This window comes from Carassius auratus, chromosome 1 (assembly GCF_003368295.1).
Source record: "Carassius auratus strain Wakin chromosome 1, ASM336829v1, whole genome shotgun sequence".
In the NCBI taxonomy this organism is placed as follows: domain Eukaryota; kingdom Metazoa; phylum Chordata; class Actinopteri; order Cypriniformes; family Cyprinidae; genus Carassius; species Carassius auratus.
In genome coordinates, this window is record NC_039243.1 from 15,843,502 (window position 1) to 15,863,651 (window position 20,150).

Sequence of the window (20,150 nt, forward strand, 5' to 3'; positions counted from 1 at the left end):
AACAAGCAGTTACCTTTGGTTATCAGCTGTCGTTTGTGTGTAAAACTTAAGAAACAACCTCCTCCTGTGATAGTCATTTCATGGATGAGCAGTCATTATGAGCAGCTTGATCACTGCTTCACGTCCTGATATTGCGGAGTTAGATGTGTTCCAGGGTCAACATATTTTGTTGACCCTGGAACAACATTTTACTCCAAAAATGTATTCTTGAACATATCCCTACACCTAAACCTAACCTTAACCATGAGTAATCCCTAAAATCAGAGGAAATGATAGATTAATGACACTGATGTACAAGCCCCAAACAGTGATTTTAAGCATACACTTCACAAAATCTATAAACTGGTTCTTCAAATCTGATTGGTTAATCACTCTCTGTTGTTCCAGGGTCAACAAAGATGTCTCACTTGTTAAAATCAGGTTCTGCATCACTGCCAGAGGATTGGGCACGATCTTCATGAGGTGCCCCTGAAGGACCAATCAGTAATTCAGGGTTTATGATGAAAAATTTGAGACTTTAAGACCTTTTTAAGATCAAGTAAAACTTTTTAAGGAATAAACTGAAAGGAATGCAATATGTCAGCATTTCATGTAAATGTTGAGGGAGTACTTTAGCAAGTATTAGCAAGAGTTTGAAAATACAACTTCCAACAGATCTCCATTACTTTTTAATTCATTATTGGCTTCCCAAATACTAGAATATGGAAATAACTTTTACTGGAACTTCTAATCACACTGCAAAAAAAAGTGATGTTCTTTATCAATATTTGAGTTCTCTTTTCCAGTGCAAATGACTGAAGATTCTCCGATTTACTTGAGAAGCAACATGAGAGAAGATAAGTAATCTTGTTTTCTAAGAAATGCATTGAATTAATGAGTTTATGATTAAAACAAGAATAATAGTCATTCAAATTTCTTAACCAAGTTCACTACATTTTAAACAAATTCTAAAAAAACAAATTTCTTCATAATCTTCATTTTGCATTTCAAGTAAAGGTGTATTGAGTTAAGGATTTTTAAACATTTATGTAGAAGAACAAGAAAAAAAAAATGTGAGGAAGATATTTGTTTTTTGCAGTGCATCCATCATTTAATGTCATGACTTATGACCACTGTTGGGAACGTTACTTTAAAAAAGTAATTAGTTATAGTTACTCACTACTTGTTCCAAATAGTAATTGAGTTAGTAACTGAATTACTCTATAATAAAAGTAACTCGTTACCAGGGAAAGTAACTATTTGTGTTACTGTAAAAAAAAAAAAAAAGTTGCTATACTGTATGTCAAATAATTTTTTTTTAGCAGTTTTCACAAGTCAGTTGAAATGAGTAGAACAGACAATGGCTCTGATTGGCTTCCATGACACATATGACTCTGCCTTAGCCAATCATAATCGATTATCTCATTATTAACCCACCTCCTCACTAGCTGTGTGAGACAGGGGTCGTTCGGATTGCATAGTTTATTAAATCAATGCATAGCACCGCACCGCATTTAACGTCCAGTAATGTTAACGGCGTTGTAACGACAGGAAAAGTAATTACTTAGATTACCCTGTTACTGAAAAAATAACGTCGTTACCTAACGCCATTCTTTTAAACGTCATTATTCCAAACACTGTCATAAGACTTTCTGCCTTGTTTTAAGACCTTTTAAGGCCTTTTTTTTGTAAATGGGCTAATAAAAACCTTATTTTTAAGACCTGCAGAAACCCTGGTAATTCATCACACAGTCCAAAATCAAATCACCTGCTTGGCCTGGTTTAATGGTGCCATTGAACACAGTTATGTGGCTGCAGTGTGTGAAAACAACCAGCCTAAAATGGTAAAAATCCCCTTGCTCATTGTTTTATAATATCAAATCTCTCCACACAAACAGTTCCAGTCTATGACGACTTAAGTCCCGCCCATTTGTGATGCTGTCTGCCCTATTAGCATATACACAGCCATGAGTGAGAAGCAGCGGCCCGCCATTACTGTTCTCTTGCTGTAGCTGCTGGAGGTACAATGTCAGTGCCAAAGAGCTATTAAAAGTGTTGTTGGGATGCACCAACGAACATAGGTGTCTCCGAGGGCCACTGATGGCACAGTGGTCAAATTTCATTTTCGAAGGAAATTGTCTGGAAAAAAAACTGAATAGTCCTATACTTTGCGCTAACATTTTACACCAGACTGCCTCACAAACGAGGGTCAGGTCCTTCTGAAAGGGGAATCGATACCAACGCTTCATCCGCAAACGTCCAGACTCCAGGCAAAGTCAGCATCACGCATCATATTTTGTTTTCTAAAAGAACCTTCTTGGCTAAGGCTATTGTCTCTGCCTGTTTTCACTAATGCTGCCTTCAAGTGCTACCAGAATGATCGTGAATAGGAATGTGCTAGTTAAAAAAACTGCATTTGGAAGCAATGTGTAAGGTCAGTAACCGTTACACCCCTATGCCCATGAGCAAGAGCTCTTAAAGTCCCTCCTTCAGAAATACGTAACGAGTTCTGATTGTGCCAGTGGTTCCTGTGTTGTGATTCGACAGCAGCTAAGTGTAAGCTGCCCTCCTGGAAACGCGATTGGACTGGTTTTGGAGTAGTTTTGAGAAGCAAGTGGGCAGGATTTGTTTTAAAAACCTGACAATTCTGATCTGAACGCTCGTGCTGGAGATGTACTTCTAATCACAGAACGCCTTTACTGACGAGATGCACATGAAAAACGCGTTTGATTTTTTGCCCTACCATCTAGTTAACAAAGCTAAACAGCATTGCCCTTTGTGTAATAAGTTACAGAAACTGTTAAACGCACCAACTTAAATAATAAAATACACTTACCTGTTGTGGTCCATAAACAACGCCTTCTCCAGACAAAAAGGGAACTGCTCCATCTTTCAAGAATAATCTTTGTGCGAATCCGGCATTAAACTGATTGAGATTGAGGAAGCTGTACTCAGATAAATGTGCTGCACATAGTTTTACATGTGGATTATAATTTTTGGGAACCGAGTTTAACATAAATTGTAACCATTAATCTCCAAGTACAGCATCCCTGGGAAGCCCAAACAAAGATGATTGGACTCCGAGATGACAATAACATTCATTACTGCAGGAAGCAGAGGGATGTAGTCCAACGTGGTCGTTCATTGTAGGCGAATTCTTTTAAATAAAATATCTCGCTTGGCATTGAACTTTGAGCTTTAGAATTTTAAAGATATTCTTTATACTCTAACAACAACATTACGCACTAACTAAAGTTTAAAACATGGGATCACGAAGAACGGGACCTTTAAAGCTCTGCACTCTTCTGAGAAGGTAGCAGGGTTGCCAGGTTTTCACAACAACATAAAAAACAACCTGCTGGAACAGTGTTAAAGTAGCCCAATTCCGTGGAAAAACTTGGAACGGAGGTGGCAGCACCAGCTCATTTTCATTTAAATGGGACATACACTTAAACAGAGCATTTTGGCTCATACCCAAAAAGTGGCAATTTCAAGAAGTTATAAAAAAACGTATCTGTGGTGTATTTAAAGATAAAATTTTGCATACCCACTTTAAGATGCAATTACACTTAAAAACACCCATTCCAGTCACAAATTTCTTTTGATAACAAAAGCACATTGTGAATCACTTGCACAACATTTACAAAAAGTACCCTGTTCAGTGTTGAAACTCTTTTCCTGAAAAGATTGCATAAAGTCTGTCTGTATAACTTTGTTAATGTTGCATATAAGATGAGGTCCTGTTTCTCAACATGTGTTTCTAGTTCTGTACACACTAGCAGTGGTGGGGGACATGAGTCAGATGACTTGACTTAACTCAGACTTAAGTCACAAATTTTAGGACTTGAGACTTGCTTGACAAATATTTATGAAACACTTGACTTTGAATTGATATTCATAACTTGAGATTTGACTCAGACTTGAGTTAAATTACTTGAAATAACTTGAAATAAGTATTTCGTTCAATAAATATCTGTTTGTTTTTGAACACACTTCAAACCAACCAAGTGACGCAGCAGGCAAATATAGCTGAAATCACAACATGGCCATTGTCTTTGACTTATGTGTATTTGATTTTAGTAGACAATGTCATGATTATGAATCAGGAGTTTTGTGCAGATTAACATCTAATGTAGAGCTAGTATGGGCCGCTCAGTCTCTATTTCATAATCATCCTGTCTTACAACAGAAACAAAAATATGTACCAGTGAAAACAATTTTATTGAGAATTTGACTGCATTAAAATACAGTTTGTGAGCACTATCAAATGTATTTTTTGCAAGTGGAATGCACTGGAAGTGATTATGCACTGTTTATAAGGAAATGTCCTTCATTGGTGCCTGTGTACAATACATTGGCTAATAATTGGTCTTCAGTGTTACTCTTTGAGTGAAAAGCCTATGGATAATTTATGGGGATGCCTAAAAGAAAAACAAATATAAAGTTGTGACCCCAACCATGCATACCAAAAAATTATGTACATTATAAACAGGTGCAAGGTTTGTTGGATTCAATTATTAAAAATGTTTCTTGTTGTTGTTATTCTTTTGATAAAATTGAAGGATCTAACTTAAAGGGATACTCCTCTCCAAAATGAAAATTATCATTAATCACTTACCCCCATGTTGTTCTGAACAGGTAAAAAGCGATGAGCTGCCTGTGTTCAGTTTATATTCTCCAAAATGGTGCAACGGTGATGTGGAGTAACACAGAGGAGAGGACTTGTTCAACAATTGTTCAAGTTGTTATTTTTGTTTTCTTCAGGGACAAAAAATATTCTCGTCAATTCATAACATTACGGTTGATCCACTGATGGCAGAAGGACTATTCTGACGATGCTTTTCATACTTTCCTGGATAGTCATCCATAATCATTGTTTGGAATAACGCCGTTTAAAAGAACGGCGTTAGGTAACGGCGTTATTTTTTCAGTAACGAGGTAATCTAACTAATTACTTTTCCCATTGTTACAACGCCGTTAACATTACTGGATGTTACATGCGGTGCGTTACTATGCATGAATTGATTTAATAAACTAACTATGTAATCCGAACGCACCCCTGGCTCACACAGCGAGTGAGGAGGCCTTTAACCCCTTACCGGTCAACCCCAATTTTTGGCATGGAGACAGAAATGACATACACAAAATAAAAATGTTTTTGCTTATGATTCTTTCTGACTAGATACATAATCAACATTTGTCCACAAAGCTGACACTTCAAAGTTTACTGTTCACTAATCAGAATCACTCAGACTGTTATGATAATAGAGATATATAAGCTGATGTGTTCATGTCCCATAAAAGTGATTTTTGATGAATACCATTTGGTGCCATAAAAACCATTTTATGTGAATTGTTTAATACTTTTTCATGGTTTTCTTCAATGTTTGAGGCATATTGAAACAGCTGTACCTAAATACTTTTCATGCCTTTATGCTGGACTAATTTCAGTTAGATTTACATCTTATTCTATGTAGTTTTCATTTTTATTTATTTAACATTTTTATTGTATTAACAACTCATATTAATGCATATTGAAATTTTGTTTTGTTGCAAATAAAACTCCCATAGTCCATAACTACTGTAATTTTAAGTTATTTTTTAATATAAATTAAGTTAAATCATCAAACATTTGTATGACTTGACAGTGACTTGCATGACCCAAGCTACGACTTGACTTTAAATGCTTGATAAAAGTGGTGAATTGACTTGCTTGATTCTCACACAAAATTGACTTCCTTGAGAATTGAAGGTTAATACTTGAGACTTGTGACTTGCACATGTGTGACTTACTCCCACTTCTGCACTACCACTAGCATGTATTTCTGAGAGGATATGGTGAAGAAGGTGTCAAAACCTCATGCTATAGATGTCATTAGGATAAACAGTATGCTGTTATCACAAAAACACAAGCAGACTCGGCCTGAGAACATGGCCAGACTTGGCTGCTTCGTCAACCAGAAATTAAGCATTAAGCCTTAAGGCTAACTATAGCCTTATAATTATATAGTCAGTATAATTATGTACTGTAATACAAAAACACTACTTGTGGTCATAGTATAAACCATAAGTGAATAGCAAAGTAATCAAATTAATACTGATATTACTCAGATCACAACCAAATGAACAAAACAGCTCAAAGGTGATTTTATTTGGGAGAAATGTCCCTAAAATATGTCCCATTTCACACAAACTCTAAAGAAAAAAATTACATTTTGAATAAAGAAAATAAAGCCTATTTTCAGAAACATTATAATCTTCAGCATTATGACATTATCTTCATGGCAAATTAACATTTTGCATTTCCCTTGCAAATCATCATTACAGCAATACAACAAACCTTTTTTATGATTTCCATCTTTTCCCCAATGTTTTTATTGAAGTCAGCAAAAGGGCAGCAAACTATGGAAGCCCATTGCTATTTAGTTTTAGCTATATTTTAGTCATCTGAATTTTTTTAGTTTTTAGTCAAATTTATTAAACTGAATATTATAAGATTTAGAATAATCTAATGAATTTAGTTACAGTGTAATGCATTTATTAAGCATTTCTCTAAGATTTCCAAACTGATTATGTATTCCTGGAGAAAACATCTATTAACCTGTTTATATTAATACACTGAACAAAATTATAAACTTAGCACTCTTGTTTTTAACCCCATTTTTCAAGAGCTGAGCTCAATGATCTAAGACTTTTTCTATGTACACAAAAGGCCTATTTCTCTTTTAGATATTGTTCACAAATTGGTCATAAATCTATGTTAGTGAGCACTTCTCCTTTGCCAAGAAAATCCATCCACCTCACAGGTGTGGCATATCAAAATAATGATTAGAAACCATGATAACTGAAATAATTGAACAGGTGTGCCTTAGACTGGCTACAATAAAAGTCCACTCTTAAATGTCCAGTTTTACTGTATTGTGGGGTCCGGGGGTCGGGTGTGCGAAAACCATTCAGTGTCTGGTGTGACCACCATTTGCCTCATGCAGTGCAACACATCTCCTTCACATAGAGTTGATCAGGTTTGTGATTGTGGCCTGTTGAATGTTGGTCCACTCCTCTTCAATTGCTGTGTGAAGTTGCTGGATATTGGCAGAAACTGGAACACGCTCTCATATACGGCGACCCAGAGTATCCCAAAGATGCTCAATATGTGACATGTCCAGTGAGTATGCTGGCCATGCAAGAATGGGGATGTTTTCAGCTTCCAGGAATTGTGTACAGATCCTTGCAACATGGGTACCATGCATCATCATGTCGCAACATGAGGTGATGGTCGTGGATTAAAATGCACAGCAATGGGCCTCAACGTTGCACAACCAGCATGCAGGTGAGCTTCCCTGAGATGTTTTCTAACAGTTTTACAGAAATTCTTTGGTTATGCAAACCAATTGTTGCAGCAGGTCTCCAAGTTGCTGGGCTCAGATGATCTTGGAGGTGAAGATGCCAGATGTGGAGGTCCTGGGCTGATCTGGTTACACGTGGTCTGAGGTTGTGAGGCCAGTTGGATAGTCTGCCAAATTCTCTGAAACGCCTTTGGAGACAGCTTGTGGTAGAAAACAGCTCTGGTGGACATTCCTGCAGTCAGCATGTCATTATAACACTCCTTCAAAATTTGTTACATCTGTGGCATTGTGCTGTGTGATGTAAGGGAAACAGGTCAATTTAGCTCAAAGGGAATCATTTAAGATTTTAAAGGGAATTTGAACAGAATCACTGTTTCACAGCTGTTCACGGAGACGCGCCTGCGGTTCAGTGAACGAGCCGTTTAACATCAAATCTGCGCTGGATACTAATATCCAAACTATAGTGAAAACACTATCAATTAGCACAGTAACAAGATCGGCAGTTTAAGACATTAACTTGTTAGCACAAAACACAAGATACTTCTCTTTTCAATATGAATAAGGCTTTATTAGATAAATAAACTAATCTAACACATAAACGCACGCACGCACTCACACATTCACACAAGTTGCAGGAAGATCGAAAGTTAGGAAAAGATGAGTTTAAGAGAATGGAAATATGGAATTCCGAGTTTACAGCAATACGTTAAATTGCATAGACATGAACAACGATCAATCACGTAATTAGCGCTCGCACTGAGTTCCTCAATGTGACTAAAATTATATTAGATACACCAGCACAACAAATATCTGGGGATACGTTGCCTTCGTTTCCTGTGAAAGGGACTCCCGTTGAAAGGGGTATCCCGGTGTCGCTGATTGGCTGGAAGTTCAGTAGTGAAGTGACGTCTTGGGGAGCCCGTGCTTGGTCGTTGGCTGAAAGTGCAGAGTCGTGTGCTCTGGTCGAAGTTGAACGGGCATCCGAGGTCAGGCGTCGGAGACTCGACGTTACAAAACTTAACTCAGAACACGAAACTCTCAAACGGAAAAGAAAAGAAATAAAGTTTGACGAGACTAGGTTGTGTTCCTTCTCATTGTGGCATAGTAGCAGCAGGCAGGCACGCTGGAACCGCGCACAAAGAACAATGATGACTAACTGCATGGCTAGATGCTACAAGCTAAAGCTAGGTAGCAAAGCTACAAGCTAAAAGCTAAGAGCAGGCATGACTGATAGCACGAGCAAGGCTGGAACTAAAAGCCGACATGGCTAATAGCAGCAGCTAGGGACTAAAAGCAAGGCATGACTGATAGCACAAGCAATGCTCGAACTAAAAGCAAAATTTCATGGGGTCCAAAGTATTTAAACTTCCTTGTTGGCCACCCCTCAAATGTTGCCTTGACCAATCAGATACGGTCTTGGGTCTGGGGTATCATAAATCATTTGTTTATCTTACCAAGCATGTGGTTCTTGCCTCACAGGGTCTAATTTTGGACATGATTCCTATAACATGATTATGATATATTTTACAAATAAATGATTGTCAGGACAACATCAAGCAAGAAAATTCGATTATATCAATACTAGACATTACTATGTATCCTATAGTTATAAAAAGACATACACAATAAGTGATTATACATGATAGTCAAATGTGTGGGTTACACATAAATGAATATGGAGTTAAGCAATGGAACGATTCATTTAGAAGTCTTTTTGAGTTCATTCTGGTCCATATATAATGTACAAAAAGCAGTTTCTTTGCCATTCTCTGGCAAAGGGACTTTTCTGTGAAGACAAAGGTTTAAAGCCCTTCCCCCTTAGGAATTTCAGTCTGGTTCTGCTGGGTGGGGGAAGGCAATGCAAGTATTTAACTTGATCTCCTGGGTTTACATGTGATGTCCAGCGTTGCATTTCAATCACGAACAATAAATTTGACAATCTCTTCTTCAAATTAAAATTGTCAATAATTGTTCTATTGGTGTTAATGTTGAAAGCTGTTGTGTGAACAAGTTGGTTGGTTGGTTATCTTGCTTGGTTCTTGTGGCACTAGAACTGATTTATGACTTCCTGAGGAGTTCTGCTCTCGTTTCAATGCACACAGCTCTGATAGACTCTTTGATTTGTCTGGTTCGACTCATTTCTGCTACAGTGATAAACCTGCATATTTTATTATGGCCAGCCTAAAGATTACCTGTGCAATAATCATGCCGTCTAATCAGCTTCTTGATATGCCACACCTGTGAGGTGGATGGATTATCTCAGCAAAGGAGAAGTGCTCACTAACATAGATTTAGACAGATTTTTTTTTACAATATTTGAGAGAAATAGGCCTTTTGTGGATATAGAAAAAGTCTTAGATCTTTAAGTTCATCTCTTGAAAATGGGGGCAAAAACAAAAGTATTTCGCGTTTACATGATTTACTTACATTATCCCAAATGTTTTGAAGAAGGTTTAAAACAAGAGAAATAAGCAATTTTAACCAGTGACACAGACCGTGTTCATAGTGTCATTGTGTTGTCTGCCATTGATGTCATAACCCCTCAATTTACAATTTTGTTTTGTAGAAAACATGGAAACATCAAAGTAGCTTTAATATGTTGTGCAATTTAATAGACCATTGGCAACACACAGAGTAGCATTATAACAGGACTTTCAAATGTATCTAGTATGAAAAACATACTTTTTTTTTCTTTTTGTGTAAGAAAAAGTACAAATTTAACTTTTCTTCAATTTGCTACTTAATCACACATAATCATTGAAGTTGATCAGTTCTGTATGCTAGAAGAATAATGTTGCATTTAATAAGAGAGGAATATATACATTCTCTGTATATAAACAGTAGATTTTGCCGCTGTTACTGTTGTTAATAAAAGTTGATTTTGTATGCATCTTAACTCAAGCTTAGTGCTTTACTGTCAAATCTGTATAAAAATAAACAAAAGAAAAATAAACAAGAAATGAACATGAAATTTTATTAGTGACTGCACTTATTAATGCAAAACAATACTATTTTTTGTTTTTATTAAATTATCTTTATTTTTAATACACACCAAACCAACCCCAATGCTACCATATCTGCTCCTGGCATCCCCATCTGTAGAACTTATTGGCACTGGTGCCACAGCTGTTAAATTTTAGTCTGGAGCCCTGTGGTAGCGTTGGCTCGTTGGCTGGGCGAGACAGTAAAGCAGGAAGATGCAGTACTGTCTGTTCTGACAGCTGGAGAAACTGGAACAGATAAGAATAAAACAACAGTGAGAGATTAAACAACAGTCACTGACTGTTGAAATGAAGCCAGCAGTGTGTCATCAAATCAATGAAGCGTGCTTAAACCTCCTGTGACCTTTCTTCTATCCTTCTATCCAACTATCCATCTGAACCTGAAGATTGCTAACAACTGAGAGCATGTTCTCCTAAACACACAAAGGTTAACAGCCGATGTCATGATCAACTTTTTATCTTGAATCTGCTTGTTTATCACTTCAAGCGTCTTCCTGTCATGCTCAGACTTCTTACTTTCTGCTTTGAACTGAGGGGACACATGCATAATATCTTCATGTTTCTTTGGAGGAACAGAAAGCTGTGCACACTTAGCGAGAAACATACAAAAACATATTGTGAAAGGACCCAAAATCAGTGAAACTTAAAAGATGTTTGGCAGAATGTTCCTCTGTTCTTTAAGGAAACTGAGATGCTTCTGCAATTCTTCTTTTTCTTTCCTTTTCAATTCCAGAGCAGATATGAGTCAAAAGCATAAAAAAAAAATCACAATCAGACTGTAATGATGTAGCAATCTGCCCACATATAGAATTATTACACAATATATTACTCACAGAACAGACAAACCGAGAATGTCCTCCAGAGCCAGTATACGGAAGAAGTGGTCAGCAGCTTCCAATTCCCCTTTTTCTTACTCTCTCCAGCGATCACTGAGGTTTTAACAAAGCCAGAGGATAAAAATAAAAAAATGTCAGTAAAACAACATATCAATATAATCAGGCAAAATATAGAATTTGAAATAAATATTTCAGCTAAAAATGCCAATTCTGTCATGACTTGATGATAATTCCTTACATTTAAATAGCACTTTTCTAGGCACCCAAAGCACTTTACATAGACATTACTCATCCACCTCCAGTGTGCGACAGCAGCCATATTGCGCCAGAACACCCACCAAACACCAGCTTACTGGTGAAGTCAATCAGCAGTTATGGGGATTGTTAGGAGGCCATCATGGTTCGAGGCCAATGGGCGAATTTAGCCAGGATACCGAGGTAACACCTCTACTCTTTTCGAAAGACATCCTGGGATTTTTAATGACCACAGAGAGGCGGTTTAACATCTCATCCGAAAGACTGTGCTTGTTGACAGTATAGTGTCCCCATTACTACACTGGGGGGCTAGGACCCACACAGACCACAGGGTGAGCACCCCCTGTTGGTCTCACTAACACCTATTCTAGCAGCAACAGTTTTCCCAGGAGGTCTCTCATCCAGGTACTGACCAGGCTCAGCCCTGCTTAGCTTCAGTGGACAACCGGTCTTGGGTTTTCCAGGGTGATATACATATAATTGTAGTTTCCTCCAAGCATTAGGAACCTAGGTGTGCTATTTGATCGCAATCTTTCCTTAGAAAGACACGTTTCTAGCATTTGTAAAACTGCATTTTGCCATCTCAAAAATATATCTAAATTACAGCCTATGCTCTCAATGTCAAGTACAGAAATGTTAATCCATGCATTTATGACTTCAAGGCTAGATTATTGTAATGTTTTATTGGGTGGTTGTACTGCACGCTTAGTAAACAAACTACAGCTAGTCCAAAATGCAGCAGCAAGAGTTCTTACTAGAACCAGGAAGTATCTGGAATAACCTACCTGTCGCTCCTCATCCTTCCATCTCCTGTCATTTTGCATTATTGAAACACTGTTTTCCTAATGAATGTTGTTCAGTTGCTTTGACTCAATGTATTTTGTTTAAAGCGCTATATAAAGAAAGATGACTTGACTTGACGTGACTTGACATTATTATTCAATTCTATATAAAAAATAAAGCTGGATTTTCTTTCCCTTAAGAAACTGTATTGAAAATTTCCAATATTACTTTTGACACTGGACTTTAAACTTTAATTATAACACATTTACTGTGTGAACGGTACAACAGATAAGTTTTATTTTTTATTTTTTTCTAAATTTGTGTATCCCATTTGATGTGGTTTTTAATTACGTCAATATAAATACTCATGAATTAGATTTTTGCAAGATATTCAGGGATTAACCATCAAAATTTCACAAGTATGGGCTATGTTTAAAATACATTCTGGGATGTTTTTAAAGCCTGAATGTCATGATAAAGAGTATTATAAACATTCTGCTTCTTCTTTTGAGGTTTACTGAAGACAGACGTCTAACGACAGGCGTGTTAGAAAATGTTGACAGAATTTCAATTTTGGGGGTAAAGAGGAAGCAAATGCTTTTCAAAAGCCCACTGATTATTTTGGCAAACTTTCAGAAACAAGAAACTCTTGATAAATGCATTTCTGAATAACCTCATCTTACGCAACAAGTCTTCTAAAGCATTCAAGTACAGACATTTCCCATCATTTCTCAACTTACCACTGTTTTTCTTAAGTGGCTTCGGATGTGGGTCTTTAGGACTGGGTTTGAACATCTGAAAGAAAGTGTTGAGCAATTTTGTATTGTAGATTAAATTTTTATTTGTATTATTATATTTGCTGAATTAAATCTTAAACAATTTTTTAAAGTTCTGTTTTGTCTGTTGTGCTCAAGCACATCACACTCTCATAAAATATCATGTATTTTGTAGCATTTCTGTTTTTGACAAACATCCTTGCACTGAAGAAGTCTTGTTTTATCCCTTATCAGCAGAAAAACATCACAAACACATTATTCCTGTCTTCATCTGAGCAACAGATTATCCGTTCAATTTCAACATTGTTTTTAAGACCAAGTAAGAAAATTTTAAGAAAAATTTGAATGAAACAATACAACAATATAGTCTCTAAATCAAACATCTGGCAATGGGCTCAGAAAAATCCTAACTCAAAGGGAAAATACGTTTTAATTCCCCACTGACAGTTCTTATTTTAAGCAGAAACTCACTTAATTTTCCTGATTTTCTTCACATCTCCAGTAAATATATGTTGATTTAAGGAGATTTGTACAGGAAAATAAGACAAAAATATGAGGATATTCATTGTTTGCAGTGCATGAAACCTTTAATCCCACGACTTTAAGAATTTCTTCTCCGATTTTAAATCCTTAATGTCAAAGTAAGAATTAAGACTTCTTAAGACCTGCAGAAAACATGTACAGGTGCATCTCAATAAATTAGAATGTAGTGAAAAAGGTTTTATTTTTTTCAGTAATTCAACTCAAATTGTGAAACTTGTGTATTAAATCAATTCAATGCACACAGACTGTAGGGGTGTAAATCGGATGCTTCGTCACAATACGATATCGTTGCTCATACCCCGCGATACGATATTTTTCGATGCCTCAAAAAAATTTTACGATTCGATACGATTCAGATATATCGACATATCGATATTTTGATATTATATATCTACTTTAAACAACCATCTTCATTTTTATTAACTTAGAAATGCAACCAAAATATATAACAAGAACATTTATCTGAAATTTTTACATTCTGTACCTACACAGGCCTACACATTTTTTTCTTTTAAATAATTAAGAAAATAAACAATTGAAAAAATAATTCTGGCTACTACTATGGGCTCAGTGCTAAAAATATTTTCTACAGATAACCACATTACATGCAAAAGCAGAAAATAAAATACAACAAATACATAAATACAATACAACAAAGGTAAAATATAAAGTTCAGTAAACAGTGCTTTTCAGTTTTTTTAGCTTAGTCTAAAATACATTTCCAGGTATGCTACAGAAATGTAAGGCTTATTACATGTACAATAACTGCACAGTCTTCACTGTATAAATTAAATATAGTTTAATCATGTTTTATGCCTATACTTTATATTTATTCTACAGATATCGATATTTTACATGTTGCATTGATGCATTCTATCGTCAGACATCGTATCGATGTATCGATCCATATCGACGAATCGTTACTCCCCTAACAGACTGAAGTAATTTAAGTCTTTGGTTCATTTAATTGGGATGATTTTGGCTCACATTTAACAAAACCAACCAATTCACTTTCTCAACAAATTGGTGACATGCCAATCAGCTAATCAACTCAAAACACCTGCAATGGTTTCCTGATCCTTCTTAATGATCTCTCGGTTTGGTTCACTAGGCTACACAATCATGGAGAAGACTGCTGATCTGACAGTTGTACAGAACACAATCATTGACATCCTTCACAAGGAGGGTAAGCCACAAACATTCATTACCAAAAAAGATGGTTGTGCACAGAGTGCTGTATCCAAGCATGTTAACAGAAAGTTAAGTGGAAGAAAAAGATGCACAACCAACCGAGAGAACCACAATCTTATGAGGATTATCAAGCAAAATCGATTCAAGAATTTGAGTGAACTTCACAAGGTATGGATTGAGGCTGGGATCAAGGCATCAAGAGCCACTACATACAGAAGTGTCAAGGAATTTGGCTACAGTTGTCATATTCCTCTTTTAAAGCCACTACAAACTTATAAGAAGAATGAGGAAAAGATGTAACGATCCGATAAATATGGTGAGCTTAAAACAAACAAAATTTGCTAATTAATCATCAATGTATGACACATCATAAGCAACAGCATCTTCAAGACTCACCTGAATAGATTCGTGCCACACGAATCAAAATGGCTGCGGGAACTGAAGTGGACCCCTGGATATTGCTCTGATGCTTTTTTGCCTTAATTTTAGATTTGCAGAAAATATTGGTAATTTTTTTTCTGTTCTTTGTTAACTTTCTTTTCAATAAATGTAGTCGTTTGCATTCGTTTGCACATCTATATTACGTTTTAAATTAAAAATTATTTTATATGAAATAAAAATACAGCGTTTTATAGAAGCTTATTTCTGCCATGGAATAAAACATAATAGAGGTCACAGCGAATCTTAGTTCACTTTTGTTTTTCTTTTTTTTACTTCACAATTTATATCTGACGGTTTGTAATTTCAAGGTATAAATGCTATTCTGAGTAGAAAAGTCTGAATTATGAGATTAAATTAAATTAAATTAAAAAGTTTCACAATAATGTTTTTTTTTTTCATTTTATTTTTGAATCCTTGGTGGGGAAAACAAACAAAAAAAGATAGAAAGTAAACAGAATACTGAGGAAAAGGTAAAATTGTTAAATAAAAAGTTGCAATTACTTTTTTCCATTGAGGAAACAAAAAATATGTAGTTGTGTCCCAAATCGCATGCAATATTCTATAACTTTTTGTAGTATAAATAGTGTGAGGCATGCGTTCACATGCTGAGACATGCTCAAAATTAAGTGTGGAAGGTATGGTGGGGGGGGGGGGGGGGGTACTCAGAACCCCCCATCAAAAAATAAATAAATAAATAAAATTTGCTAAATATAAATTTGTGAGGAAATTCATGAGGATATAAATTCCTTGAATTTGAATGAATTTGTGAGGGGAAAAAACTTGCAACTACTTGATTATAATTTGCTATTTTGATGCAAAGACAATTCTTAGAAAATTGTTAATTTGAAAATATAATTTAAAAAATTGAAATTACCTTTTTTTAATGGCGGAAACACAGTGTGCTTCATGTACAAAAATTTATAAACTAAAGAAATATAGTGTATTTTTATTACATATTGTCACCAATATGTCTTTAACATTTATACATAACATTTACTCACATATGCTGCTCCTTTGATAAAAGAATGAATCAAGTAAACAGGAGCTCTCTTTATGTTAACGTAACCTTTCCAGAATGACAAACTTTTATAAAAGCTGCAAAGGGTTACAGAAGATGCCTGAAAAGTGAAAGGCCACTCAAAGCAGCAGATATCGCATTCAGATATCTTAATAATAGCAGACCACTTCCTGCCCTTGAAGAGAGGGTCTGTCATCATCTGTGCTAACATGACCTTTCTGTCAGTATGTTCAATCACATCACTGATCATATACTTACCACTTCTACAAATTAAAACCTGTTTCTTAGAAATACATCCACATTTAAAACCCTCTGGTAATCTTAACTTTGAATTCACACTGCAAAGTTATTTTCTTCATTAGTATTTTTGTCTTTTTTTCCAGTACAAATATCAAAATATTCTAAAGTCAAGGTACATTTACTTAAGATGCAAAATGACTTAGGATAATAAATTATAAATTATATATATATATATATATATATATATATATATATATGTTAATATTTACCGGAAAAAAAACATCCTTCTGTGTTCATAGGGGAATAAATTATAGTTTGTAATGTCCATTGGACTGGCCGGCAATGAGTACACTACTAACATCTTTGTCTATATTTTGTTATACCATTTCATATGACGACACTGAAGAAGTGACTCTTAGCTACATTGTAAAGTATTGAGTATACAGTTTGTATATCAGTGTAAATTTATTAACCATCCCTCTTGTCCACCGATGCTTTAAGAACCAGACAACTTGTTATATAAAAACAATTCCTATTAGGACACCACACATTCATGTAGCCAACGATATCCCCCCCGCCCCCCAAAAAAGTCCAGTGAACCGTTTGTACGATGGATGCATTATTATCTGTTATATTTTTTCTTTTAGTTGTATTTTCTATTTGATGTATTAGAAGAAAGTGCAAAAATAAACACCTGAAAAAGCGACATGAAGTTATTTTTTAAACTAATTTAATGCCTTGTTCTCTTTTCCTTTAATTATCCAAAGGACTTGGTGGCCAATAAAATGAATTAGCATAATTTTTTTTTTTTTACAATTAACAAACATTTTAAAAATGAATCCAGCCATAATATAATTTTCAAGTTTTACTGACAAAACAAATAAATAAAGGAGGAGCCGTTTCTGCACATGGACGTTTTTCTGCCATCTTTGGCCAATGCTGAAAAAGGAGGAGTGTTGAAAATCCAATTAATATTGATGATCTCTTTACCATAGCTATTCTTACATGTAAAAATGGCATTTCTACATATCTGTAAAAGTATTTTTACTAGTTAAAATGTTATTTAGATATCAGTAATTCTATTTTCACTAGTTGCAAGGACAATTTCAGATATCAACTGCCTTTGTTGATATCAATAATTAATTTGTTATGAATGTTAATTTAATTATGTTATGCGAATGAATAAAAGTTAATTCGGCTTGCCATACTGACAGTGCAATCTCTTTGGGTTATGCAATTTAATTTTTTATAAATAAATAAATAAAAACACGTCTGTATTAAAGAACTAAATATTGATAAACACGTCTTTGGTATGTAATTAAATGACTTTCTTGTTTATTTTTATTTATTTTCATATAAAAGCAACAGAACTTGAATTACATCCAGCTTATTAGGCAACCCTGCTGACCCTGTGCACGAGTGTGAATCCCGCGATAGCCATCTTTGATCTCACAGGTGTCAGATCCACCACGAGAAGAGATGTGTCCGGCTTGCTTGCGTGCGCTTTATTCACTCCTCCTCTCACTGAAGCCGCCTACTCTTGCATACATTTCAGGCGAGGCAAGGCGCATCTCAAACAAGCCTAATCACTAAACATCTGAAGCCACACCCCCATGTCAATCAGAAACACCTGTCACATGATCACTGATAGCACATGTCTCAGCAGTCAGTCGAACAACAAAAGGATTAACTTTAGCAAATCCTCAGACTACAGTGTTAGTAGGTGATCTTCTTTATAGCATCCATTGTGTTGATAAATTTATGAAAAATGCTTTGTTCAGAATTTGGCTATTAATGCATATTTTCAAACAAGATTGGATTAATTAGGATTTTTAATGCCTTGAGAGAAATATCTTCTGCTCACCAAGGCTGCATTTATTTGATTAAAAAAGACAGCAAAAACATCGAGATATTATTACAATTTAAAATCTGTTTGCTATGTGAATATATTGTAAAATGTAATTTATTCCAGTGATCAAAGCTGAAGAAACGTGTTGCTCAAGAAACATTTCAGATTTTTGTCTGCAATTTGAATCATACTTTTGTGGAAACTGTGATGTACTACCATTCAAAAGTTTAGGGTAAGATAATAATCATAAATGTTTCCTGAGCAGCAAATTAGCATATTAGACTGATTTCTGAAGGATCATGTGACACTGAAGACTGGAGTAATGATGCTGAAAATTCTGTTTTCATCACAGGAATAAATTACATTTGACTATACATTACATATACAACTATTTTAAATGTTATTAATATTTCACAATATTCCTGTTTTTAATGTATTTTTGATTAAATAAATGCATCCTTGGTGAGCAAATCCTGATTCCAGAATTTTACAGTTTTTTTTTTTTCAGGTCCCACACGATGTTGGAGTGCTCCGACACGAGCCGTAATCCAATACATTTGGATTTTCCATACTCCTTTTCAGAGAACGGTCACCTGCGGCACAAAGTGACCGGTGAACCCTACAAGTTCACCTTCAGACTTGATGACGTCCGTGGAACCGAACGGGAACATCACAACCTCTGTCACTACATCACTCAGCACGTGTATGATCTCTTAGAGAGGAACTTTCACCTTATAAGGGTGCATCTCGAGGAGGACGGTTTTGTATTCATGAGTCCTGGGGCGCTGTATCATCCTGGGAGTCTTCTGGTTCTGATTCAGGACTGGGGAACAGTGCGGAGCGGCGTGTGGAGCTGGAAGCTTTCAGCTCACGAGGGACTGGAGCGAGGCAGTCAGATCCCGTATCTTCGCTGGGCTGCGCTGGAGTCATGTGCCGTTATCATCATGAACCCTAACGAGGGTGGGAAAACTCTAGAGCATCACGTCCATCTGGTCTGGGAACGCTTAGTTTCCCGGAGCTCCGCTGAGCACATATTTGTGGTCGCTCATGGCTATGGAGGCTTGGCTTTTGTGGATCTGCTTTGCTGTCAGCTTGAAGAGGTTCAGCGTCGTGTGACGGCTGTGGCTTTCTTGGATTCGTCTCACAACCTGTGGCATCAGCCGCTGGGAAAGGCTGGACGCGACTGGCTAAAATCCCACTCCAGAACTTGGATTCTCAGCACCAAACCCCTGAATCGCTCCGTCGGGTCTCTGAAGGCCGGCTGCCCGCAGATTTCTGCAGGTACTCAGTGTCACGACTCTGCGCCCATCATCTGCATGGAGTCTGTTTTTCGCTTCTTCAGTAAGACCATCCAACCTAAAGCCACACCAACTCCATTTGAAATCATCACCAGGAGCAAGAGCCGTGCAAAGGACCAAAACAACAACTCAATATGATCACGCAAATGGACTGACCTGAAGGATCTCTGAAATAAATAAAAGACTATGCATTAAAGTTCGCATTTCTGTCTGGTTATTGTAAAAAAAAAAAAAAAAAAAAAAAACTTAAGTAACACTACTGTGTAATGTAAAAATGAATGTTTGCTGAAAATGAGCTCACTCTCAGGCCATCCAAAATGTAGAGTTTGTTTCTTCATCATATCTGGAGAAATGTAGCATTTCATCATTTGCTCACCAATAGATCTTCTGCAGTGAATGGGTGCCGTCAGAATAAGAGTTCAAACAGCTGATAAAAACATCACAATAATCCACAAGAAATCCAAATGACTCCAGTGCATTTATTACCGTCTTGTGAAGCCAAAAGCTGCGTGTTTGTATGAAACTAGTCCATCAATAAGACATTTTTAACTAAAATAATAGTATAATCCATAATAACACTTCCTCCAGTGAAA

The 20,150-nt window shown here is 36.1% G+C and overlaps 1 protein-coding gene and 1 long non-coding RNA gene across 3 annotated transcripts; one reads left to right on the forward strand and one right to left on the reverse strand.

The window, feature by feature from the left end:
- Positions 1-10,377: 10,377 nt before the first annotated feature.
- LOC113041584 (uncharacterized) lies at positions 10,378-12,998 on the reverse strand. The gene is made up of 3 exons (XR_003275479.1): positions 12,942-12,998; positions 11,161-11,256; positions 10,378-10,555 (listed from the first exon to the last, which is right to left on the reverse strand). It is a non-coding gene; the product is annotated as an uncharacterized LOC113041584 (long non-coding RNA).
- Positions 12,999-17,665: 4,667 nt separating this feature from the next.
- Positions 17,666-19,802, forward strand: si:ch73-41e3.7 (protein FAM172A). Of its 2 annotated transcripts, none has more exons than XM_026254113.1 (2): positions 17,666-18,130; positions 18,756-19,802. In XM_026254113.1, exons 1-2 carry the CDS (start codon positions 18,024-18,026, stop codon positions 19,693-19,695), a joined length of 1,047 nt encoding a protein of 348 aa, XP_026109898.1. In that variant the 5' UTR covers positions 17,666-18,023; the 3' UTR covers positions 19,696-19,802. The 2 variants fall into 2 exon arrangements, with proteins under 2 accessions (XP_026109898.1, XP_026109939.1); XM_026254154.1 differs by having other exon boundaries at positions 17,666-18,129; positions 18,768-19,802.
- The last annotated feature ends 348 nt before the right edge of the window (positions 19,803-20,150 follow it).